Genomic DNA, 27,289 nt, shown 5'->3' on the forward strand with positions numbered 1-27,289 from the left:
GGTGCGCGACCCGCAATTTAATATTACTCTTAAGGAGAACTACGCCCCAATTAGATATTACTCTTAATACTATCTAAACCCGAGATAGTTCGGGTTTAGATAATTTCTTTTCGATTTTCCCCATTCGAAACACTCGCGCGGACCTGCCTGTGTCTCCCTGGCAACGCTGCCTATGTTAAAATTGCAATGACGATCGAATCCCGACAGGTGGCAGTATCGCCTACCTTTTGAACTGGGTCTCTCAGTTGTCTCCGAGTGCCTCAGTACCTCCGGCTGCATGAATCCCCTCCCCCGCAAAGTGAAGCAGTACACAGCCTTCTGTTGCCGTTTTGCTCGCCTGGAACCTATTGTTTTCCGTATTCTAGCCAGGCCCGATGTACACCGGTAATGGCGATCGCGATGGAACTACTGGGATTATTCATTTTGGAGTACGTTCTTACAAAGGTACGGTCTATTTTTACCGAACCTAAAACATGCTTTTGTATTGATCACAGCGTCGTATTTTACCGAACCTAAAACATGCTTTTGGTAAAGATCGCAGCTTTGTAAAACGACCCCCCCCCCTTTATGACTATGTGAAGACACATCTATATGATAAGGCTGTCCCCGAAGCCTGTTTTTGGGATTCGAACTTCGTCAGGGTTTTTCTAACTGACGTTCGATTTTTTTCCCCCCTCTTTTTCTCCGCCTGATTTTCTATGCTTTTCTCCCCATCCCAATTTAGTCGTTATGCCAATTCCCCCCCTCGCCTACCTGGTCGTTGTGCGCATGTTCCCCCTACTGGTCGGTACAAGGGAACCCTGAAGTCTACCACATGCTTCCTCCGACACATGCAGAGACAGCCAGCGGCTCTCTTTTCACCTGGCAGCGAGGACTCTCATTGGTGAAGTGTAACGCGTGGGAGGTCACGCTGCCTTCACCACTTCCTGCCTTTCGCTGAGCAAGCGACCAGACCTGACCTGTAGGCATCACTTAAGTGCATTGGGATCGCTTTCGAAATGCAATAATCAATATGATTTTGCCGTTTATTGCGTCATACAAATGGGAAATGGATCTAGCAGATCGACGTCAAATAATTGGAATATTTTTCCTCCAGTCTCATCGGCGAACGGTAAGAGTAATCTAATGTTATTTTCAGCCCGATTGTTTATTCATTTCACGGCAATCCATCTGATCAACGTATCAACCCATAGTAAAAAAAAGACGCTACTAACGATCAAGGAATTATAAACCCCCCACCCCTCTTTCCTTCACGCATGATGAAGCATAATGTATACCGATCACATACATTTGAATTTTTTAATATAGCGTGTATAGGAAAGAAACGCCAATCGATAATCCATCATATGCGTCAGGGCCTATAACTCGCGTTTTAGGAATTACTGCAGAAAACCTTAAAAACATACTTATATTCACGACGGTATTAACACGACAATGTATGAATAAAAAAAATATAACGTTCCCACATCCGGAACGATAGATACCCGATGTTGAATGGGCCATAGTAATGTCGATATAGCTATAATATTTAAAAAGTTATAGCCCTGCAAAGAAGGTAAACATCTCCATAGGGCATAAAAGCAAATATTGTTTGGTTCCTGTTGGTTGTCAGTTAAGGCCATGGGTAGGTAGGGAATTTATTTAATTTTTTCCCACGGCGACTATGGATAGGGAATTTCTTTATTTAATTAAAATGTTCACGACAACATGGATGCATGTACTCTGCCAGCATGTTTAATATCCATAATACTAAAGGTTTGACTAAGATTTTTATGAAACTTTACTGAGAAAAAAATAAAAAGTATTATTATTATTATTATTTTTTTTTTTTATAAACTCATAAAATAAATTGGGTCACACCTAAATCAGCAGGGTCGGTCGGCAACCGGAACCAAACCATTTTTTCTTTTAGGCCCAGGGTTACAGCACTGGCAGACTGGGCCCAAGGATGGGTACAATGCATGGCGGACAATGTGTTAATGAATATACCCAGGGATTAAAGCAAAAAAAAATCTCCTGACTGAACTTTTTTTCTGACCAAGTCATATTCTTAATTTAACCTCCACTGTATTTTTTTTTAATAGCGTTAGCGTTTTAAGGGAGCCTACTTGTAGAGCCTACTGTCCTGACTGACTATAGACCCTACTGTTGTGGTTGTTGTGCCAGGCAGGGAGGCTGTGTGCTGGAGAGCGTGAATGCAAGTCTTGTGGCTAGCTTCTGATTGATGGCGAGCTAGCACCCTTTTCCCATTACTTTGAACAATGAACTAAACGGCTTGTTATCATACAAACAAGGGACTAAACACGTTTCGCAATTATGCCACAACAACAATGGACAGTCTCCTCCCCACCGTTTGTATATATTTGTATACCACCCACTCACCCCCTCCTAATGTACAGTCTCCTCCTCATCATATGTATATATTTACTGTTAGGATCAGTACTGTATATTTGCATATCGTATATGTGACAAATGTAACAGTACTATTACTATATACCTGTAAGGTATGTATGTCCCTATGTCAAATGTCATGATGTCATGCATGTTGTGTATGTCATAAATGTCACTATGAATTGAAAATGGGGGACCCTGATGATGTAAACAAGACAAACGCCTTTCTCTAGTCTGCATCCCCTTAACAATTGTGTGTATTGCTACTGGATTTACAAGATCCAGAGTGAATGAATGAATGAAAACTTTATTTAATACACGAGACCCTCTCCTTGGGACCAAGTACGGTTTTGTCGATAATCCAATGTACAGTTACAACCCCCCCCATCCCACCCACCTCCAATGTACAGTTTCTTCGTCAAATGTATATACCGGTACTCTTTTTAGACTATTTTTGTATCACAAACAATAGGCTACTGTATTTGTAAATCTGGTATGTCATAAATGTATAGATGTAGCAGTATTGTCTATCTGTATGTCATGTGTGTCATATATGTTATGATGAATTGAAAGTACAGCTCAATACACACAATTGTTAAAAGGATGCAGACCAGAGAAAGACGTTAGTCTTGTTTACATCAGGGTCCCCCGTTTTCAATTCATAGTGACATACGGTACATGACATACTACATAGTAATGTTACATTTGTGACATATGATATGCAAATATACAGTACTGTTACCCAGAGATCTCCCGGACAAATGGGAGAAAGACGTTTATTGAGCTTAAAAACAATTGATAACGCAAATAACGTTCTGATTAACACTTTAACTGCCGGAAGACGCTTTTAGGCGTCCTTCCCCGCCATGCTCAAGTTGCCGAAGACGCCGTAACTCGTCTTTGATATCAATATTTCAAAAATCTGTGATCGGAATCATATTTCCTTTCCGGGGCCCTGAGACACAAGTGTGATCTCCTCTCAATCCTCTAGCGGTTCAAGACCGCCATCTGGTGGCCGATCGGCAGATCGAAAAAACGGATGTTACCTTTAACCCGGTAGGACTCACTCCATATGGGGTCCGGGCACTCGCTAGTGTTAGAGAGACTCAGTCTTCACACAGTGAACATCGATCGCTGCAAATAACTCGAAAAAACAACATGATTTGGACGTATATATTATTATACAACCTGGAAATGGACCGGATATTTCTATATCCCATAATAGGAAAATGTCTGTTCCACGCTCATCGCCCAACGGCGCGAGGAAGATACGGTAAGATTCAGCGTTATTTTTCAATGTGTACGATACTAACTGCTATGATGAACATTTGACCCACATTAGATGAATGGTATAACGCTGCCCACGGAATTATAAACGCCCACTCGGCCATCCGGTCAACATCAGATTACGTGTAGTAACTTCCAGAAGTCCGTCCAGTTGGATTTTTTTTTATATCGCGCCGATTGCTATCAAACTGTATTTCATCATCAATATAATGCATTTGGAGCTATAAATCACGTTCTGAAGAAAGCTGCAGAAAACGATAAAAACATACTTATACTTTAGACCATATTTTACTATGAATATGTGAATGAAAAAGTTTAACGTTGCTACACAATGAACAATACATATAGGACTTTGAATGGGCCCTAATAATGGCAATCTAGCAATATGATTTAAAAGGTTATAGCCCTGCAAAGAAGGGGAACTTATCCATAGACAAATAGAGCTGGCAACAGATGGTATATCATGAATTTAACCTCCGGCAGCCAAAGTGTTAACAAAGTCATTAGTTTTGTGGCATTAACGTTACCTAGATTGATCAACATTCATACATTTATCAGAAAGCGAGCGGCGCAAGCACACACAAAACAACACCACCAACAACAACAACAACAACACACTGCTTGTCGCATAAATAACGTTCTGATTAACAAAAGGCATTCGTTTTGTGGCATTCACGTTACCTAGATTTATCAATAGCAATAGTAATATATATGTTTCTTTAGACTAGAATAAGTCAAATTAACTTACGGTCTCGTAAAAGTTGCCGCATGTTGTTGATGAGTCAAGTTTACACGCGAGTAGAGCTAGACGCTAGAGAACAATGGCGGAGTTTCAGAAACTCAAAAGAAAATGGGCGCTTCCCATTGGTGCTGAGCACAGCGGAGGCGGGTGAAAGGGCTGTAAACTCAGAACAATCTCGCCTTCTGGTTGGTTGCATTTGCCTGAGAATTTGTCGATTGCTCGCAAATGACTGCTTGGTGCGGCCGCGGTAGGGGGAAAAAAAATGATATTTGACGCCTCTGATTGGCTCAGGTTAAAATCCGTCACGACTCCGAATCAAATGATGGAATCTCCAAATCAAATGGACGGATATCCGTCCCAAGACGGAACGCTTTAATGCCTGAATATACCTCATCAGTTTTTTTTATACTATAATATCAGTGTAGCCTAATTTTTATCTGCAACTGTGAAGAAAAACCCCATTGGTTTAAACAGAATGAATAGACGCAAACAAATAAAAAAAACAAGAAAAACGTAACGAACGAAGGTCCGAACGTTTGGGCTCAGCCCTACTATATGTTAATACCTTTGATTTGGAAATAATATAGGTTTTAGGTGAGCAACCCCAACGATTTGCGCATATGCATATAGCACGTCATATCTCGCAATCTGTAAATGAGAGAAAACTCAGTGCTTTCACGAGTATAAATAAAGGTTTGAAATGATCTAGAAAACGAGGGAATCCTCAGTGCTTTCACAAGTATAAATAAAGGTTTGAAATGATCTAGAAAACGAGACTGGATTATTTTGAAACTGGCCGATGTTTAGCGTGGAATAGCGCACAAACGAAAGTATGTAGAAATTAACTGGTTCGTCAGTGTTTGACAATAAATAGTACCTGTCAAATGAGCCATACTATTGGCTCCATAGTTATAATATACGATGGGTCTGCAAACACCGTAAAAATTGTCAATAAATTAGCAATGGGCTAACGTTAGCTGCTAACTAAGTTATCCCATAACTAGGCTAAGCTAACTAGCATTAGCCGCTAACCCTGGAAACGCTCAAAGCGGACTCCACGTTCATAGGAAAATACTTTGACTATAATGGTCAGAAGTAAATTTACTTAGATGCTCTTATGCTTAACACAATGTGCGCCATAAACAAGTTAACTCGTTATTGGCCGCCATGCATTGAGCGCCAGAAACTAGTTAACTCGTTTTTGGGATCGTTATTTCGTTTATTCGCTATATCTATTCATAATTCATAGCTGCAGCCTCTGGTATCCCCTTCAGAGCCTGTCTGAGCTGGCAGACGGTCAACACCGCCCTCTACTGCCAGGCGGAGCTATTGGATCTCATTCAAAATGGGATGGTGTTTTAGGAGGCGATCTGAGCCGGGCGGGTGGGGTTTAAATATTCAGGCGAGCCACTTCTATACAACGATGGCATCGAACAGTAACTCCGCCCGCCCGTCATTGTGAAACGGTCGCTAGTGTGTTGCGGACCTCCACAAGCATTATTTGGAATTGCGATCAGATATTTGGATTATCTCTTTTGCATTACATCAGATACAAGGGTAAGAACATCACATATGAATTTGATCGTTGATCTGACATTTATTTCTACCCCGATCACAGCTATCTGTGTGGACCGTGTATGGCTGTTTACCGTTGGGTAGGAGGGGGGGGGGGGGGGGGGCGAGCTCCCCGCTACGATGGTCATTTCATGTATGGACGAGGAGACATAATAGTGATAATCTAGCGTTGATTTCAGGATGATTAGATAATCAGCCGAAAAATTACAACGTGATGACTGGATTACAGTAAAATGCATTTTTCTCGCCTTTTTCCTGGAATTACTGAAAAAACACCCAAACCATACTCTATTCAAAACGGTATAAAAAGGAAATGTATGGATGAAAAAACAATCTGTCTCGGGCATGTTGACTAGAAGCAACTCACTGAGACCCGACGGTGTTATTTAGGGCTGACCTTAGAATTTTTTTTTGGCAATCGAAGCTTCGGGGCCGAGCTTCGATTTTAATTCGAAGCTTCGAATTAAAAAGAATTAACTTTTTTTTTTATATAATGCATCAATTGCAATCAATGTGTTAACACCCAGTACTATTTACTTTACTTAATTTCTAAGATTAGATTGGATAATTTAGTCCGGACTTTGAGAATGCCCGTGTTAGACCTACAGTATAATACTGCCAGCTGCTATAACAAAACCAAAAACGATCGTTATCGGCAGTGTATCGGCCGATATGGCTCATAGACGATCTGTGACAAAAAACGTGATCGGGGGCATCGCTAATAGCAAGGTATGGCAAGGAAGGAAAACAAAGTAAACAGACAAACAACAGAAATCCCACCTTGCCGTCGTAGTATTTCTCCCTCTTGTCAGTGAGCACTGAGCGGATGACGATGCCTGCGTACTCAATCACCATCTCCCCGGCCTCGATGTTCCTCTTGCAGAACAGACCGCGCCCGTGGATAGCGGACCTGTGACAGAGGCAACGTTCTTTTTTGTTTAATCTTTATTTAACCAGGTCAATTAAGAACAAATTATTATTTACAATGATGGCCCGGCGACAGGAAAAAAGGAAACAAAAAGGAAAAAAATATATATAAAATAATAATAATTACATACATGAAGCGGAACAGTGAAATAATGGTTAAAAGGCTGGTGGCTAAAAGTTGCAGGTGTGTGTAAACAACTCTGCGATAAGAGTCCTTAATAACACATTCTGCGCCAAAAACAAGTTTACTCGTTATTGCCCGCCAATCGTTGAGTGCCAACAACGAGTTAACGCGTTTTTATGATCGTTATTTCCTTTATTCGCTATTGGCATTCATAATTCATCCAGGAAGGCTCCGGGAGCCAGCTGGACTCTGTCTGATATTTCAACGCCTCAATACCGCCGCCTGGTGGATTTCGGGCGAGTTTCACTCCACTCTAAACCGGTTGTGGCGCTCTGTGCATCGGGGAAAATGCTCCGGCAGAGCTATCTTGTTACGTGGATCCAGACAAACACCTCGAGTGCATTGGATCGCTTTCGAGACGCAATAATCAATATGCTTTCGTCGTTTATTGCATCGTACAAACAGAAAATGGATCTAGCAGATCGAAATCAAATTATTGGATTTTTTTTTCTCCAGACTCATCGGTCACAGGTAAGAGGAATCTAACGTTAATTCCAGCTCGATTGTGCATTTATTTCATTGCAATCCATCTGAACAACGTATGATGTCGTACTAAAGAAAGCCGTTACTGACAATCAAGGAATCATAAACGACCCACCCCCCTTTCCTTCACGCATGATGGAGCATAATGTATAGCGATCATATGCATTTGAATTTTTGAATATAGCGTGTATAGGAACGAAACGCCAATCGATTATGTATAATATGCGTCGGGGCCTATAACTCGCGTTCTAGGAATTACTGCTCTACACTCTAAAAACATACTTATATTCACGACGGTACTAACACGACAATGTATGAATGGAAAAATATAACGTTCCCACATCCGGAACGATGGATACCCGATGTTGAATGGGCCATAGTAATGTCGATATAGCTATAATATTTAAAAAGTTATAGTCCTGCAAAGAAGGTGAGCGACTCCATAGGCTTACAGCACTGGCAGAGAGTGGTATAAGATGGGCAAACTGCATGGCACAGAATGTGTTAAAAGTAGCGAGGGGGATCAATTTTGCATCTGGTTCCAACTGCTGGGAGCAGCAACTTGGAAGGAGGTTTGACCAAAGGAAGTGTTAACAAGGGGAACATCTAGCGAGATATGGTGAGTAGCTCTGGTGTTATAGGGAGTAGATGACAATTTTAACAGGTGTATCAATAAGGAGGGGTCAGACCAAGGAGGGTTTCTGATTAATTCAACAAGGACACAAAGTGTCATAGATTCATTCATCATGACATCCAGGCTCTTTGATTGAAGACAGTGTGATGCATGTGTGCGACCACTAGGGGCAGAGTGGCATGTCGGTACGGTCAAATGGACCCTACTTGTTTAGTAGACTAAGTAACGTAGCAAACTAGGCTAGACCACCCAAATCTGTGTTTTCATTTAACTAGACCTCCCGGTGTATGGCGCAAATCCTTTTTCATACATGTAACAATTAGCATTAACTTTGCAGGTTGTTTGCATGGAAGCTGATTGGCAGACAGCGTTCTACAGTGACTGTAAATCCTGGTGTGAGGCCAGTTAACTCCAGTTGTAGAGTTTTTAAAACATAGTAAACGCTTGATTTTACTGTTCCACTGTGATGCGTTTACAAGATCCAGTAATACAAAATTATAAAATGTTTGTTGATATATTTCTCATATCATTATCAACAAATAGAAACCAATGTTTCTTCCAACATGGAGGGCAAATGGTCATTCTACACATTCCATGCAAGGTCTCTATTCCCAAACTCAATGAGTCATTGCACCCTGAATTCTCAAGAAGAAAACAGCAAATGGACCTTGTTTACGTTCATTTGGGACAACATGATCTCCAATTTCAAAAAGGGCCCATGAGGTTTCACTCTCTCAGTTACAAACACTGCCAACAAGAACAGTCTGTAAAACAGGAAATGGTCTACTTCCAACTTGGACCCTGTGTTGCTTTCACAGCTGGGACTATCCCAACACGGTTCACCCAGTTCAAGGGCATTGGGAGGTTTCACTTTCACAGTTACAGACATTACATGTGAATGTTGTTGCATACTGACCTGTACACGCCTACAGCTTCCTTGGAGGACCTCTCTAGATGTCTGAAGCGCATGGCCATGGGTAGCTCCAAGCTGGTGGCACGCCTGGAGGAAGTGGAGCAGAAGATAAAATTAAATAAAAACATCCAACCATGACTACTGTTTGGTTCCTCTCTCGTGTGGTTGTTTAAAGGGGAATTCCAATCTGTTTCTCGCTTGTGTTTATATAAGAGTTGCTTTACTACAAACAGGGTATCTGCAGACTTTCTGCAGGTTTACTTAAGTTACATTTAAGACTTTTTAATACCACTTAAGAGCCACATTTAATACAGATTTCACAACCATACCAAAAGAAAAAAAAACATAACAACACTGAACTGGCGGCTGCATTTGCGACACTTGCGTGCCAATTTAAATTCCTGCACGTTCCGTACAAGCTCTCGCCAGATACACCAAGCTCCCAGTAGCCTCGCAAAAAACACCAACTTGAATACAAAAACATTTGATGTATTTAATATTATTTCGACAGCCGGGCTGAAAATTAAATGTTGGTGGGTGCGTAATACACTCAAGTTTGATATGATAAGATACATTTTAGGCCCGTTTTTAAGAGGTTGTAAACCACTGCACATTCTCCAATTATTTGCTTTACAAAGGTCTACACAGCGTCAGTCAAAGGCCCTGTTCACGTTTAGCGTTAACATGCGTTCTGAACTTCTGAGTGATCCAATCACAAGTGGACAGTACAGGTGTGACTGCAGCCAAGATGCATTGAGGACACATTGACACGTGTCCCCGGTATTGTCCTTTAAAAACACCCATGTTTGATTTAATCCGTGACACAGCTAAGAATGAGGTCTGACCTGGTGGACTTGAGAAGGACCTCATCTTCCTCATCATCATATGACCCGATGTCAGGCAGCTGCCTGTGCTGCGAAGCCAGGAAGTTGAACATGTCAAAGGTGGATTTCCTGAAATGAGAAAAAGAGAAAAGGGATGAAATGTGCGCTGTAGGAATCCCAACCTGAGCATGACATAAGAGCAAGACTGCCACTGTGTGAATACCGTCAATAGAAGCTTGAGTTCTTGTTCGTTTTAACAGGTTATTGTGCAATCGTTTTGTTTAATTATTTATCTACTTCTAGCAGTTCTCTTCCGGTCATATTTTGACCACAATTCCAATACTTCCTTTGGTCTTACTCCCGATTTCTCTACTATTGCGGGGAAAAAAAGAAACACGGCAGGATCATGTTGTGCAGAGTCCTAGAAATGTCATTTAGAAAGTGATGCAGGGATTAACGGCTCCATCCTCATCATCTTCTATAAGGAACACTTTGGGAAACAGACTTATTTGCCAATTTACACTTACGTCCCTAGAGTCAAGACAAGAACATTTATATAATTTTCATCTGTGTGTCCAATAGCCCCAGAGAGAGAGGTCCGGGTGCACACTAGCCTAGCTTAGCAAATCGACTGGAAGCGGTAGGGAGCAGCTAGCCTAGCTCCGTCAAAAGTGACTAAATGTGCTATGAAACTTGCTTGGAAGGAAGATTGCAAACATTTCACAGTGGGTGGAGATGAGAAAGAGAGGAAACCAGTGATCTACATGCTCGATCTGCCGTTGTGGTTAAACATACATAGAACAGACACAACAACACTACCACTGAAGCTGAACGCAACCCACAAGGGGAAATACCCATTTTAATTTCCAAACAAATCAGTATCAGTTCTTCAATACCGGATCCCCCACGGAGTCCCAAGGATCGAACCCTGTGGGACTCCGTGGGTGAGGTTTGCTTTCTGGGAGGAACAGTTCGTTAAGCTCACTGAGAAGGTTCCGTTTTCCAGGTAGGACTTGAACCAAGCCAGGGCGGTGTTTGTGATGCCCGCCCCCTGTTTTATGACTCGGTTCCCTTCGTTAGTAAGGCGACATGTTGTTGGCACAATTTGGAAATGCAGTAAACACAAACCGCTGTTTTTATCTTTTAGATAACGCTTGCAGGATTTCGGGGGCGAGATTTCAAAGCGAGATTTCTGTACAGGCACTTTCGGAGGACATATTAACCAAATATATAAAAAAGAAAAAATAAAAGAAAAACCGAGCACCCTCAAAAACTACTCTGTTCAGTTGAAAACAGCGAGTAATCGATTACTCACAAGTCACAACCCCATCCCTAGTAGTGTTGTCAAAAATATCGAAGTATCGATACATATCGATACTGAATATTTAAAACGGTTTCGATACTCATTTCCCGAAATACCGATTCTTTCTGCAGTAACGGTACCAGCTGATCTACCGCAAGTTGTTGACACGCTGTTCAGAGCACGCTTGCCCCTCCGCCTCCTCCAGCCCTCCCCCTCACAGAGCCGTCTTCAGTTTATAAACAAACATTTTAGCTGAAGATGGCAAATGCAGAGCCTCCGCAACTTGTGCTTGTGGATAAAGAAAACAGCAGAAGTGCTGTTTGGAGGTACTTCGGGTTTGAAGTAAACAACGAAGGACAAGCTAAAGATGCCACGATGCCCATTTGCAAGCGGTGTTACAGAGCAGTGCCAACGCGGATCTCCATAAAGATATGAAAGAGGTTCGTGACAGCTGCTCTTTCAACGTCACTGTGACTGAAGCATTAAACCATTAACTCTAGTTTAATACATGATACGTTGTCTACTGATGGCGCATAATATCAACAGCTGATTCGTTGTTAGTAACGTTACAGCTATTAGCTAACGTTAGCTACCGCTAGTCGTTCCTCCATTAGCTTAGCTGGCCACTTTTATAATTACTGCATGGAAACGGAGTAACGTTAACGTTTAAACGTTATGTCGAGGTCATACAATACTACAGTCGACATAAGGTTAACGTTACCCCATTTCCATGAAGTGTTTAAATAGCAGCAATCTTGTTGAAAATGTAACGTTACTAAATGCTCCGAGCATACTCTCTCTCTCTCTCTCTCTCTCTCTCTCTCTCTCTCTCTCTCTCTCTCTCTCTCTAAATAAAAATCGAAACTGTTACTAACTGTAATACAAACAGTTCAGTTTGTCAGGTACATGCAACACAGATTACAGTGTTTACATCTGTCTGCTTGAGAAAATACCATGTTCTGCATCTGCAATAAAAATGATTGAAGTGAGATGAACAGTTATTTTTAAATGTGTGATCTAAAGATAAACAAAGGGTTTTAAAAGTGTTATATTTATCTTCTCTTATAGTACCAGAGAGAAGCTGAGGAGAATCAACCAGCAACCAAAGCTAAATTTGTTTAAAAAAAAAATAAAAAAAAATAAGTGGTATCGAAATGGTATCGAAGTATCGATACTTTTCAAGGTATCGTATCGAAGTCGAAATTCCAGTATCGTGACAACACTAATCCCTAGTACTACCACCTACCTCAGGTAGACCTCGGAGCGGGCACAGCCGCTGGGGTTGACAGGCAGGTCCTCCTCCTGGGTGAACTGTTTGAAGAAGCGGAAGCTGTGGCGCTGGCAGCGGCCGGCCCCCTGGAGCTGCTCCACCAGGAACACCACAGCGTCGTGGACCAGGCCCAGCATGCGAGCGCCGGTGGTCCCTAGGAAGTTCAGCTGCCTCAGCCTGGCTACCGCCCGTGCCTCCTGCACCCCATCTATCACCGCTCTCCAGGCCACTGGCGGGGGTCGAGAAAACAGGAAGTGCAAAATGAACACTTCAGAATTCCTTTTGCGAGTGTAGTAATGCATCGACGATTGAGGACCTCGGACGGACCGGATTCTGTAAAAAAGCCTTACCGTCTATGCTGTCCGCCTCCACGTTGAAACCATCGTCGCTCGTTATCTGGAATATTAGGTGAGGCTGATCTCGGTTAGCGGGACACTCCTCATCCTCGTCAGATGGCAGTGGTTCATCGTCTGAGCTAGAAGCACCGCCTAGCGAGCATACAGTTATATAATATGGTTAATACGCAGTCATTTAAAACAACAACTATTTGTAGCATTTTTCGTTATGCTATTAAATGCTGAACTAAGTGAAAAGCTATGAATGTTGTACACGACTTTTAGCAGCAGCAGACCTTTCAAATATTTTAATAGTCAACATTTTTTGGATATGGATTTGGATTTTCCGAACACTCCTATCGTCATGTTTTACAGTGTAATTTGTGCGACCTTTGCATGTCCCTCTGAGCGGCACATAGATATGCATGGCAACCAGGAAGGTCAGAGTGGTAGGGATTCAGTGTGGTTCATGAACACCAGGAGGGTAAGGGTGGTTCAGTGTGGTTCATGAACACCAGGAGGGTAAGGGTGGTTCAGTGTGGTTCATGAACACCAGGAGGGTCAAAGTGGTTCAGTGTGGTTCATGAACACCAGGAGGGTAAGGGTGGTTCAGTGTGGTTCATGAACACCACGAGGGTCAAAGTGGTTCAGTGTGGTTCATGAACACCAGGAGGGTCAGAGTGGTTCATGAACACCAGGAGGGTCAGGGTGGTTCAGTGTGGTTCATGAACACCAGGAGGGTCAAAGTGGTTCAGTGTGGTTCATGAACACCAGGAGGGTCAGAGTGGTTCATGAACACCAGGAGGGTCAGAGTGGTTCAGTGTGGTTCATGAACACCAGGAGGGTCAGAGTGGTTCAGTGTGGTTCATGAACACCAGGAGGGTCAGAGTGGTTCAGTGTGGTTCATGAACACCAGGAGGGTCAGAGTGGTTCAGTGTGGTTCATGAACACCAGGAGGGTCAGAGTGACAGGGATGGGTTACAAAACAAGTCTCTAACCACCAGGCCACCCAAGGGTGTAATGGACCGGACTGCTGCCAATTGCTGGAGAGCTAACGGCAGGTGAACTGGAGAACTGTTAGGACTGTTAGGACTAACAACAGCTAACGTGAACTTTACAGTAAATTACATGGATAATAATGTTAAGGTAGTTAGTTCATTCCTGTAGGTAAACAATCACTCAAATAATCACCAGATAAAACTTCAATTTCAATCAAATATTTACTGAAAATTTGCTAAATAAGAGAACAGACTTTGAGGTAGGCAGTCAATCAGCTCCTTGAGCCTTATGTATGTATGTATACAACATTTATATTTCATTTTCATTTATAGGCTACTGCCTATGCATTTGAGAGCCTAATGATGGCCTACCTAGTATACCTACAGGAATGAACTAACTTAACATTATTATCCATGTAATTTACTGTAAAGTTCACGTTAGCTGTTAGATTGCATATTCCATAAATTAACATGCTAAATTTGGCCTGGCTCGTCACGTTTGATTGATTGAAAACATTATTAACAGATTGCAGAATGGTACAGTACAGCTCAATACACACAATTGTTAACACTTTGATCGCCATCGTTAAAATTCATGATTTACCATCCCTTGCCAGCTCTATTTGTCTATGGAGAAGTTCCCCTTCTTTGCAGGGCTATAACTTTTTAAATTCTATTGCTAAATTGCCATTATTATGGCCCATTCAATGTCCTATATGTATTGTTCAGGGTGTAGCAACGTTAAACTTTTTCATTCACATATTCATACTAAAATATGGTCTAAAGTATAAGTATGTTTTTATCGTTTTTTCTGCAGCTTTCTCCAGAACTTGATTTATAGCTCCAAATGCATTATATTGATGATGAAATACAGTTTGATAGCAATCGGCGCGAGATAAAAAATTTCAACTGGACGTGGTTCTAGAAGTTACTACACGTCATCTGATGTTGACCGGATGGGCGAGGGGGCGTTTATAATTCCGTGGGCAACATTATAGCATTCATCTAGTGTGGGTCATATGTTCATCAGATCAGTTAGTATAGAAGACGTTAGAAAATAACGTTGAAACTCACCGTGGCTTCCTCGCGCCGCTGGCAGATGAGCGTGGAACAGAATTTTTTCTATTATGGGATGTAGAAATGCCCGATCTATTTCCAGGTTGTATAATAGTATATACGTCCAAATCATGTTGTGTTTTCGAGTTATTTGCACCGATCGATGTTCACTGTGTGAAGACGGAGTCTCTCTAACGATAGCGAGTGCCCGGACCGGAGTGAGCCCTTCCGGTTCAAAGGGTGATTTCCGGTTGGCGATCTGCCGATCGGCCACCAGATGGCGCTCTTGAACCGCTAGAGTTGAGTGGAGCTTTGCAGTGTGTCTCAAGGCTGCGGAGGGGAAATATGATTTCGATCACAGATTTTTGAAATATTGATATCAAAGACGAGTTACGGCGTCTTCGGCAGAATGAGCATGGCTAGGAATGACGTCTTAACACGTTCTCGGCGATCATAGTGTTAAGGGGATGCAGACCAGAGAAATACCTTTGTCTTGTTTACATCAGGGTCCCCCATTTTCAATTCATCATAACATTTATGACATACATGACACACATACAGTACGTTACTGCGTTCCAGACTACAACTGCCCCACACCAGTTCCACACCAGTCTCCGTAAATGTTTGGTTATAAAAATTAAATACCATTTCAATACACAACACGTTTTCGTGTTTTGAAATACATGGAAGGGAATTAGCTAACGTTAGGCTAGGCTACATGCTGCCTATTTCAAAACACTGCAGTGAAAAACAGAGTCCGGTAAACACAAGTTTGTAATTCCAATAGCGTATTCTGCCTGTTACTTGACTATTTCGCTTATTGAAGTGGTATTTTTATAACGAACATTTACGGAGACAGGTGTGGAGCACTTGTAGTCTCGAACTTAGTAGTACCTGGCGAGCCAGGCCGAGACACGTTGGTTCACCTTTCATGTGGCTCGAAAGTGCAGACTCGCCCATGGTAAAAATCTGCAAGCCCTTTCTGCATATTTTGCACACGACTACTCTGGGATGTTCTCCTCTTTTTAACCATGAATTATATTTTATATATCCAAGCCAGAGCTCATTAAAACGGCAGCCTCCCGGCATGTTGGCCACACACACGTGCTGTTCTCAGATGGCACAGGTAAAAAAAAAAAAACTACGGGTCAAGCCCTGCCACATTATTAGGCTCGCTCGAGTCGCTCCGACTTATTTTATTTCTTTATCTAAAAACCAAACCATTCAGTCAGAATAGCAATTTATTATGAAAGTATAAAGTGCAATTACAATTTCAATAACTTTCCAGCACTTTATACACAATTCAAGCACATTTAAAACCTTGAAAACAGCACATTGAAATACAAGCATTTTCAAGGATTTCCAGCACCCGTACAAACCCTGTTACTTGCACTTTGTTCTATATTATTATTACTACCTAGGGGTGTAACGATGAATCGATGAATCGAAATGCATCGATTCTAATGTGTTAGAATTGATGCATCGATTTGAATATGTTAGAATCTATTAGAATTAAATTAATTAAAAAAAATTAAATAAAAATATGTTTTTTTTTGTGTGTATTGTTTTTATTGACCTATAGACAAGTCCATTCATGCTGAGTGAATCAGTTCCCTCAACCACATTTGTGTATTAAATCTTTTTTGGGGAATTAACTGATAGAAAATGTATCGAATCGAATCGTGGTCAAATGAAGAGATTTCATGATGCATTGAATCGTTGCTTGAATAATTGTAATCGAAATTAATCGTTGTGAGGTCGCATCGTTACACCCCTATTACTACCTATCCTACCTGTACCCCCACCATGCTGCTATGACACTTGAACTTCCCCAAGGGGATTAATAAAAGGAACACTTGAATACTTGGAATAAAGTAATTAACATTGAAAATACCTGAGTACTTCCTCCAGTCCGTCAAGGTGCTGTGTCCCACTGCGTCCCACGCTTGTTTTCCTGTGTCTCCCCGAGACAACGCCAGACGATCCAAATACCCAGACCTGCAAGAGCCAACTGTGATTATACTGGAATGACACGGCAATGTACAACTCCACAAAAGCACAACAGCATAATTTCATAATAAAAGCACCTCCCAATTTGCACGTTCCATGAGCAAAAAAGAGCAGGGAGAAGAAAATCTCATTTAGCCTGCCCCTTACTCGCCCCTTACTCAAAACAATAAATTAGGGATGCACCGAATGGGAAATTCTTGGCCGAAACCGATACCGAAAATAGGAAACAGTTGGCCGAAAACCGAAAATTATTAATAGAAATATATATATAATGTATTTTTTTTGTTCAGCTACCTGATTATGACAAAAGACATGATTCTGGCAAAACATAACTTAAATAATATTAATAATCACCATTATGGGTCCATAAAACATTTATTCAGCACTTTTGAATGCATACATTAATTCCAGACTGACTGCTGAAAGATTGTACAATTTAAACATTTTCTCTTTGCATACAACAAAATGTGCATTGAAGTCAAGTGCATTTTCTTTTCTCTGTAGGATAACTACAACAAAGTGCATTCAGAACAAAGCCAAGGTGCTTTAAAACTGCATAAAGATCTGCACACACGAGAGAGGGAGAATAGCTTATAGCAGACTTAATTATGTTACTGTAGTGGCTACAGTAAGCATTTTATATAAAAGTACCGGTACTCTGTATTTTTGTATGACAACTAATAAAGAAACTTGAACTACTGTCATAATTCACGGCGTTCTAGCCTACATGGAAGGACTGTTGTATTTACTACATCTCCCGTGACTCTTAGCGGGGGATGATGTAGCTTAAGAGAGACTGGTGAGGGTGAGGAATGGAAGCTTGTTAGCTAGCTTAACGCTAACGTTAGTTAAAAAGGTTTTAACCGCGACGGACACATAGTAATGGCGAGGATATAAAGCATGTTAAAGACGCATTTATTGGACAAGTTGCTCGCGGAGTTTACATAGAAACAGCGCAAGTCCCAAGAGGAGTTATCACAGGCTGCAGAACGCAGGACTGAAGAGCTCACGTTGCGCATGTAATGACTGAAGCCGCGTTTTGATTACGTCATCACAACAACACGTTAGGCAGGTTACGAACGTAATCCTGTTCTTTGACATTCAGTGATATATTTTCGGTGCTAAAACCCTTTCTGCCGAAAGCCGAAAGTGCCTTTTTTAACCATTTTCGTCCGATAATTTTCGGTGGCAGAATATTCGGTGCATCCCTACAATAAACAAACAATAGAAATAGATGGTCCGTCAATTACACATATTTAACAAGCAATACTTACAATAACATAACATGTTCTGTACAGACACTTTTTCTAGACTACTATGGAAAAGTCCTCAGATTAAAACGCTTGTGCTTTTACAAAGTAGGCAGTTAGTGAAACAGGAATAGCCGACACCACAGCCCAAAGTCTTTACAATTATTTCAGTTGACAATTCCCTTTTTGCATTTATTGTCTCCATCTGAATGCTTCCATCAGAAGGGCCAAGTAGTGAACTGAACTTAAATGATGATTCTATGGCTCAAAATGTGGTACAAAATACGAGTTCACTACACTAGAGTAATACATCGTCGTGCAGGTATAAAAGGTCTGCGGCTATTGGCGAACACTGAATAGTAGGCCAGTCGTGTACACTTCGCTAAATAGAACACAGATTGCAGAAGTTCGTCTGATCGTCTGGGTTATCTCTGAAAAAGCCCACAATGGAAACATTGATGTTTGAATAGCATAGCTTAAATACAGGGAAATTCCATTTACAGCCACTGAAAGAGGATGTTAAATGTGAATGTCTAATGGAGAAAACGCACAATTGCAAATAACTGTACAGCAAGTCTGTGTCCATGGGCCAGGCTGGGCTCTCCACAATATTCTTTTTGACCCTCAATGGACTCCAGAGAGTTATAAGATATAGATTTTGTGATTTTGAGACAACTTATTCCAGGTAATATACCATACTTGTTACATTTCTACATAATTAGTGACAACTGACCAGTCGGACTGGTTTGACCCCACAGCCCACCATCTATGTTATATTTTGGCATTGGCCCTACAAGTCAAACAATGTGGCTAGGGATGGGTACCTAATTCGGTACTTTTAAAAAGGTACTTACCGAAACACAGATACTACAGAGTATCGATTCACGTGAGATACCGTACAAAAAATAAATAAAAGATTTAATAAACCTTTTTTCTTTTCATGTCAACGTTCACACGCACAATATACGCTTACCTAGGATTTGACTTGATTCAACAACAAAAGTACTAAAGTACCGAAAAAAGGTACCGTTGGGTACCGGTATCGATTCACAGGTACCGGTACCATATCGGTTAAATGTGCCCCCCCCCCCCCCCCCCCCCCCCTAGTCTACAGGAAGCTTCTTTTCTCTCTCCACTAGCCAGGGTTTAGCCATGCTGTCTAGCACACAGTGAGCATCTCAATTGTCTTTAGAACCTGGCCAAACCTGGCTGTGTATACCACAGTTGAATTTATCAGTTGCCTAGCAACCGGAAAGTTTACAAGACATGCAACGGAGACACAAACCCAACCATACCATGCTAAACCATGGCTAGCCCCAGCCAGGCTGAACATAGCTAATGGAGACTAGTGATGTGACGATTCATCGATTTGCATCGGTGCACCGACATAAACGTTCACGATGCGAGTGCACCGGTGGAATAAGTCCACGCCGGCTACAATTCAGGCTGAACTCGCGATGCATCTTGTTGTAGCGTCTTTGCATCGGTCAAAACTGATGCATTCATATAATTTCCTCTCATCCACTTCTGTCAGCAGTGCACTGTGACTGCACACAGCAGATACTATTGCTTCGCTACTACAGAAGGCGAGAGCCGCGTCACAGTTATCAACAAACAGTGGAAGTCGAGGAGGAGACATGAATAGAATTTATCAACATGGCTAACGCTAAACTACAGTGTCTAACTAACGTGACTCTGCAACACCAGTTCCATTAGTGAGGAGGGGGGGGGGGGGGGGGTATATTGAAGACGCTTGACAACAGGTTCAAACTTCACATTTATTGGCAATTTTAAAGTGGCCAAACGTTACAATATAAATACTAATTGGATAGTTGATGATAAACATTTAATTTCATTATTTGAAATATAAAATCATTAAGTCTGCTATCCCTTTGTGTGTGATTATTATTGTCTCACAGTAGTGTAGTGTGTATACATTGTGTGTGTGTGTTTTTAGCTAAAGTGGATAGAAAACACAGTACTATGCAAAAGTCTTCTTAGGCACCCAAGAGTTTTTATATAAATAGTCTTACAGAAGATTCTTTTATTTTTAATAATAATATAAGCTATAAGGAATACAACCAAATCCTCTGTCATACCATAAAATTGTTAAATCAAACAGGCAGGATGAAAAGCTCACCCGGAACTGTCAGTGTCACTGAGCGGCTCCTCCTTCAGCTTGTCCAGGTCCAACACCCCTTTCACTGTTGGAGTCTTGATACGAACGCCTGCAGCCCTGCTGGAGACACTGGGGAAGCCTGCAGCCCTGCTGGAGACACTGGGGAAGCCTGCAGCCCTGCTGGAGACACTGGGGAAGCTGGGCCTGTGACTGGGAGCAGAGGACAAGTCATTTAGCCAACTGATGTTCATTATGGATGCTGCCATTCTAACCATTTAGAAGCACTTATATATATATATTAGAGGTGGGCATAGATTAATTCTTTTAATCTAGATTAATCTATCTGCAATCCTGGATTTAATCTAGATTAATCTAGATTAAAATGACTAAAAAAAAAAAAAAAAAAACCTGCTGAAGGCATTCAAAATATGTGTGTTCTACCCAAATAATGACCAGAAGTAAGTCCTTACTTTTTCTTTCCTCCTTATGTTTCTCAGGCCAGGTGGCCCATTACACCATGAGCCCATCTCCCGTTTCCAAAATGCATTACAGACTGTTTGAAAAAGCTGTTTTGCTATGATAATTGGTAATGAAATATCAAAATAATGTTCAATAAGATGTACTTGTGTTTAATAAGTTGTTTTATTCAGAAGTTAACACAAATAAATAATATTACCAGTACAGTACAGTATCTAGCACACTCTCAGGAGCAAAACAGAACGAATCATTTCAAACTTGAACTATGTGACATGGCTTGAATCAACTGCTCCAGTGGAGTTGCTCAGTGGCCAATGGTGTCAACTGTGGTTGTACTGGGCAGCTCCCAGGTGTGAATGGAACTGTGTGAATGTGAAGCAGGGCGTTCCTGAAAAAGAGCATCTGTGCTCACTAGTGAACCTACCCTGGGTAAATAAAGGTTAAAAAAAAATAAAAAATAAAAAAATTCGATTAATGCGTTAATTATATTATCGCGCGATACTAGTATAGCGTTAACGCAGCACGTTAACGCCGTTAACGGCCCAGCTCTAATATATATATATCACAAGGAGGTATGGAAAATCACATGTTAGATAATCCAATTGATTGTCATATTGGACTGCATGGTCATGGGAAGTGAAATGCAGTATCAAACTGAAACTTACATAATCCATTCTCAAACATTTCATAAATCATCAGTGGCACGCAAATATTTGAGAAAGCACTAAGAATTTGATTATCTGAAGTGAAGACTGTGTGTAGTAGACTAGACTCAAACGCAAACAAGTTTGTGGAATAAGGACCCGATGTAGAGGTTGAGCCGACACGGTCCTCCATCAACAGCGTCCAGCGATGCAGACCTTGTAGACTCAACCACTGAACTAGTGTGAAAGCCCCCTAAAAAGGTGCGCTCAGTAGAGCTCAGATCTCCACCAGGTGGTACGCCGGACACACACACACACAAAAAGACCGACCGCTCTTCTTATAGTTATTAGCTTTAGCATGCTAAAGCTAACAAGCAGAAAGCATACGAAGGGTGATAGGAAGCATGGGAAGGATGTTAGGAAGCTTAGCAAGGGTGAGGGGAAGCTTAGGAAGCATAGGAAGGGTGATTAGGAAGCATAGGAAGGGTGATAAGAAGCATATTAGGAAGCATAGGAAGGGTGATAGGAAGCATATTAGGAAGCATAGCAAGGATGTTAGGAAGCATAGGGAGGGTGATAGGAAGCATGTTAGGAAGCATAGGGAGGGTGATAGGAAGCATGTTAGGAAGCATAGGGAGGGTGATAGGAAGCATGTTAGGAAGCATAGGAAGGGTGATAATGAAGCATGTTATGAAGCATAGGAAGGGTGATAATGAAGCATGTTATGAAGCATAGGAAGGGTGATAATGAAGCATGTTATGAAGCATAGGAAGGGTGATAATGAAGCATGTTATGAAGCATAGGAAGGGTAATAATGAAGCATGTTATGAAGTAGAGATGCACCGAATATTCGGCCACCGAAAATTATTGGCCGGAAATTGTTAAAAAAGGCACTTTCGGCTTTTAGCACAGAAAAAAATATCACAGAATGTCAAAGAACAGGGTTACGTTCGTATCCTACCTAACATGTTGTTGTGATGACGTAATCAAAACGCGGCTTCAGTCATTACATGCGCAACGTGAGCTCTTCAGTCCTGCAGCCTGTGATAAGACTCGGGAGTCGCGCTGTTTCAATGTACCGTACTTTTCGGACTATAAGCCGCAGCTTTTTTCCCCATTTTTCGACCCTGCGGCTTATATAACGGTGCGGCTTATATGTGGACAAAACCCGAAAATCGAAATATTGCTTTTTTTACTGCATTGAAATGTTATTTATCTGTTCCCTTATTTGCTAAACTTAATACAACTTGTAAATGAGTTAATGTTATTTGTCCAACAGTATTGTGTCCCAATGGGAGTCATTCTCTGTAGAGGTGGGAACTTAAAGCTCAATATAAGAACGGCCATGCACCACCACTCACAGAATCGAGAAAGAGCAATCAATCTGTCAATCCTTTCCGTGTCCGGGCCGGGTGAGGTTTCCCGTGTTGAGTCAAATTAAGCCGCAGGCTCCACTCCTTACATATGGTAATTAAACATTAAAACACATGCGGCTTATAGTCCAGTGCGGCTTATATATGTACACATCATTCAATTTAGCTGCTGCGGCTTATAGTCAGGTGCGGCTTATAGTGCGAAAAGTACGGTAAACTCCGCGGGCAATGCGTACAATAAATGAGTCTTTAACATGCTTTATATCCGGGCGGCTACGTGGCGTAGTGGGCAAGGCGCTCGCCACGAAATCTGGAGACGCTGGGCTCGGCTGTTCGAGCCCAGCGCTCCACATTTGCTTTCAGTTTAACTGGTCGTTCATACTAATACACATTGGCCGTATTAGGGGGTGGGAAACTGATGGGTGGGGATCGGGCGTTGTGGACAGCGACTCCTACAGGTCGGTTGGTGCGCCTGCGCAGTGGAATCAGGAAGCGACGGGGGCAGCGTGAGCCTCCCACGCGTTACTCCTCGCCACTGAGAGATCGAGCTGCGCAGGTGAAAAGATGCGACTGCTGTTACCTCAAGTACCGGAGGGGACTTGTGCTATGTATGACTTAGGTAGCTTTCACATATAGTTTTGGTGGACTCTGTGCGGTTCTGGGGGTGAAGTTGCAACATTGTTGCATTCTTCATTTGGTTCGCCTGCGTTCACATAGAAATCTGTGAGGCAGACCGAGACCTTCTGAACAATGTCACGCGGTCGAAAAGGGCGCTTGTCTATTGGACAGTGGAAATGTGTGTGTGGCTGCGAGCCCGTGTGTGCGCGCGCGCGTGTGTGTGTCTGTGTGTGGACTGTCTGCGAGCCCTCCAGATCAGCGGAGGCGAATTTTGACATGGCATTGATCCATTGTTCTATTGAAGCACATTACCACCATCCTCTCGCTAAACAACTTGTAGACCACAGTGTTTTTAGCTGTTTTATTAATAATATAATAAGCCGCGTTTTTTTCTTCCTTCTTCCCAAGATGCACAGATATATACTAGATAGATAGATAGATAGATAGAGAGATAGATGCAGTGTGCTTGTTTTGCAGTGAGTGCTGCGAGCAGTGGTAATAATAATCACTTCCTATATTTGGTTCGCGTTTGGTCCGCTGAAGCCGAACCGAGACCTACGTTTTCAGGCGGACCAGAGTTCGCCTGTTTGGTCCGCGAACCGAGTTCGCCGCGCATTCACACAAACCCGAAAAACCGGACTATCGAATTCTGGTCCGAAAGTCCGGACCAAACAGCCCCTGTGTGAAAGCGACCTAAGTCCACATTGCAGCCGGCTTGTGGGAGGCAAGAAACAGCGTTCGTGACAGGGGAGGGTTGAATTGGATGATACGAAATTGGGATGGGAGAAAATATAGAAAATGGGAGAAAAAGTGGATGAAAAAAAACATGCTTTATATCCTCGCCATTACTATATGCCCATCGCGGTTAAAAACGTTTAATTAACGTTAGTGTTAAGCTAACCAGTCTCACGAGTCTCTCTTAAGCTACGTCATCCCCTGCTAAGAGTCACGGGCGATGTAGTAAATACAACAGTCCTTCCATGTAGGCTAGAACGCCGTGAATTACGACAGTAGTTCAAGTTTCTTTATTAGTTGTCATACAAAAATACAGAGTACTTTTATATAAAATGCTTACTGTAGCCACTACAGTAACATAATTAAGTCTGCTATAAGCTATTCTCCCTCTCGTGTGTGCAGCTCTTTATGCAGTTTTAAAGCACCTTGGCTTTGTTCTGAATAATAATAACTTTATTTGTATAGCACTTTTCATACAGAGGTTGCAGTTCAAAGTGCTTCACAACAGCAAAAAATACAGGCATAAGCGAGCATAAAAAGATAGACAGGTAGAATCACAGTGTTTCACATTAGGATCTAGCATCCCAATAGGCTCTCCGCTTACAGTTTTCAGTAACACAAATAGTAAAAATAGTTTAAAATGATTCAGTTTAAAAATAGTCAAAAAATTATAAAATAGAACGGACATAAAAAATACAGGCATGAGCGAGCATAGCAAGATATGGCAAATCACAGTGTTTCACATTAGGATCTAGCATCCTAATAGGCTCTCTATTCAGTAATACTCCTGTAATTCATGAACAAATAATCAGTGTTTCACATTTGGATCTAGCAAATAATAAGAATAAAATGATTCAGTTTAAAAATAGTCATAAATAATCAGTGTTTCACATTTGGATCTAGCAAATAATAAGAATAGTTTAAAATGATTCAGTTTAAAAATAGTCATCAGTAAGAAGTAAAAAGTGCAATAACCGACACATGAATTTGATAGGCAGTGTAAAAGAGTAGGCAGGGTAAGAATAAATACAAGTTGTGTCAGGATATCCCTGATGTTTCCTCTTGCCACTAGGTGGTAGCAGATATCTATCAGTGAAATGCCTGAGCAAAGAGATAGGTTTTAAGCTGTCTTTTAAAGATGTCTAGCGAGTTGGCTTCCCTGATGTTTTGGGGTAGTTTGTTCCATAGTTTTGCGGCATTGTTGATAAAGGCTGCATTACCGATCCTCTTTTGACTGCTTCTGGGAGCCTCTAGTAGTCCAGCAGCTGATGATCGCAGTGTTCTTGCTGGTGTGTAATTTATTAGAGTGTTGGCGATGTAGCTAGGTCCCTGTCCATTTAGAGCTTTGTATGTAAGGAGAAGGACCTTAAAGTCAATTCTAAATGTTACAGGAAGCCAGTGTAAAGCGGCTAGGACTGGACTAATGTGCTCTCTCCTTTTGGTTCTAGTTAGCAGTCGGGCTGCAGAGTTTTGGATTAGCTGAAGCCTCTCTGTGGTTTTCTTAGGGAGACCTGTGAAAAGTGCATTACAGTAGTCTAACCGGCTAGATATGAATGCATGAATTAGCTTCTCAGCATCGTTCTGATTAATAAATGGTCGTACTTTTGCTATATTTCTGAGATGGAAGAACGATGTTTTCGTCACTTTGCTAATATGAGAATTGAAGTTCAGTTCTGAATCTATGATAACCCCAAGACTAGTGACCTCAGATTTGATCCAAGGGGTTAGTCCCCCCAGGTTCTTTATTAATGTTTCTTTTTTAGTTTTGGAGCCGATAATTAGAATTTCAGTTTTGTTCTCGTTTAGTTTCAGGAAGTTCTTACTCATCCATTTATTTATTGCCAGTAAGCAGTCTGTAATGGAGCTAATCGCTGTATCATTTGGTTCAGCAGATATGTACAGTTGTGTATCATCCGCATAGCTATGGAAATCTACATTATGTTCTCTGATGATATCACCCAGCGGTAACATGTAAAGGGAGAAGAGTAAAGGACCTAAGCAACTCCCTTGTGCAACTCCATAGTTGTTGTCGTATATATCAGACATGTGATCTCCTAGTTTAACATAGAATTTCCTCCCTCTGATGTATGTTTTAAACCAGCCCAGCACATGGTCTGAGAAACCGACATGGTTTTCAAGACGATCGATTAGAATATCGTGATCGATTGTATCAAATGCTGCACTGAGATCTAACAGGATAAGGATGGAGATCTTATTCTCGTCAGAGTTTAGTCTGAGGTCACTGATTATTTTGGTGAGGGCAGTTTCAGTGCTATGATATTTTCTGAATCCTGACTGAAATTCTTTGTTGTACGGTAGTTATCCTACAGAGAAAAGAAAATGCACTTGACTTTAATGCACATTTTGTTGTATGCAAAGAGAAAATGTTTAAATTGTACAATCTTTCAGCAGTCAGTCTGGAATTAATGTATGCATTCAAAAGTGCTGAATAAATGTTTTATGGACCCATAATAGTGATTTTTTTTTAAACAATATGTTTATTGGTATTTTCTTAGTTTTTTTAAGTTTTACAGCATCAGTTCAACAACCATACAAAAGGAAATGCTGCCAACTGCCCCCCCTCCCCGAGTTACAGAAAAATAGATACAAAATAACCCCCCCCCCTAAAAGAAAAAGAAAAAATCATTATAAACAAAAAGAAAACCTCTAGGCCAGACCCCCCCTCCCCTCCCCCAGACTAGGACCTCAACAAATTCATTTTTTTTTTTTTACACATTTTGAGAATTTAGTAAACCCAGTTACACCCGTCTAACAGGTGCCCATACTTCTATACCAAACAAATAAATATCTAACGTTACATCTTTTCTCTTCAAAGAGCAACTAATAACATTTACAGTATCATTCATTGCAATATATACCCATCAGAAAGACAAAAGGGAGCTTCAACAATAGCCTACATCATCAACCTACTATGTAATCTGTTCTAAGTATTGCCTAAACCCAGCCCAGCATTTATCAAAGAGATGTGGTTTTTTCTTAAGATTGACCATTATTTTCTCTGATGCCATGTACGAAGAGATTTCACTAAGCCACATAGACATGGGGGGGGATTCAGCACTTTTCCATAATAGTGATTATTAATATTATTTAAGTTAAGTTTTGTCATAATCAGGTAGCTGA

At 41.4% G+C, this 27,289-nt stretch overlaps 1 protein-coding gene across 2 annotated transcripts in view; it reads right to left on the reverse strand.

The window, feature by feature from the left end:
- kmt2bb (lysine (K)-specific methyltransferase 2Bb) overlaps positions 1 to 27,289 on the reverse strand; it is a 102,756-nt gene that overhangs the window by 3,134 nt on the left and 72,333 nt on the right. For both annotated transcript variants that reach the window (XM_084336983.1, XM_084336982.1), the window contains exons 28-34: positions 20,323 to 20,511; positions 16,817 to 16,920; positions 12,884 to 13,021; positions 12,510 to 12,762; positions 9,982 to 10,089; positions 9,140 to 9,223; positions 6,776 to 6,905 (exon numbers count right to left, since the gene is read on the reverse strand). In XM_084336983.1, the coding sequence (XP_084193109.1) occupies positions 6,776 to 6,905; positions 9,140 to 9,223; positions 9,982 to 10,089; positions 12,510 to 12,762; positions 12,884 to 13,021; positions 16,817 to 16,920; positions 20,323 to 20,511 (1,006 nt within the window). The remainder of the gene's footprint in view (positions 1 to 6,775; positions 6,906 to 9,139; positions 9,224 to 9,981; positions 10,090 to 12,509; positions 12,763 to 12,883; positions 13,022 to 16,816; positions 16,921 to 20,322; positions 20,512 to 27,289) is intronic.

Source organism: Notolepis coatsorum (assembly GCF_963971535.1).
Source record: "Notolepis coatsorum genome assembly, chromosome: 19".
NCBI classification, from domain to species: domain Eukaryota; kingdom Metazoa; phylum Chordata; class Actinopteri; order Aulopiformes; family Paralepididae; genus Notolepis; species Notolepis coatsorum.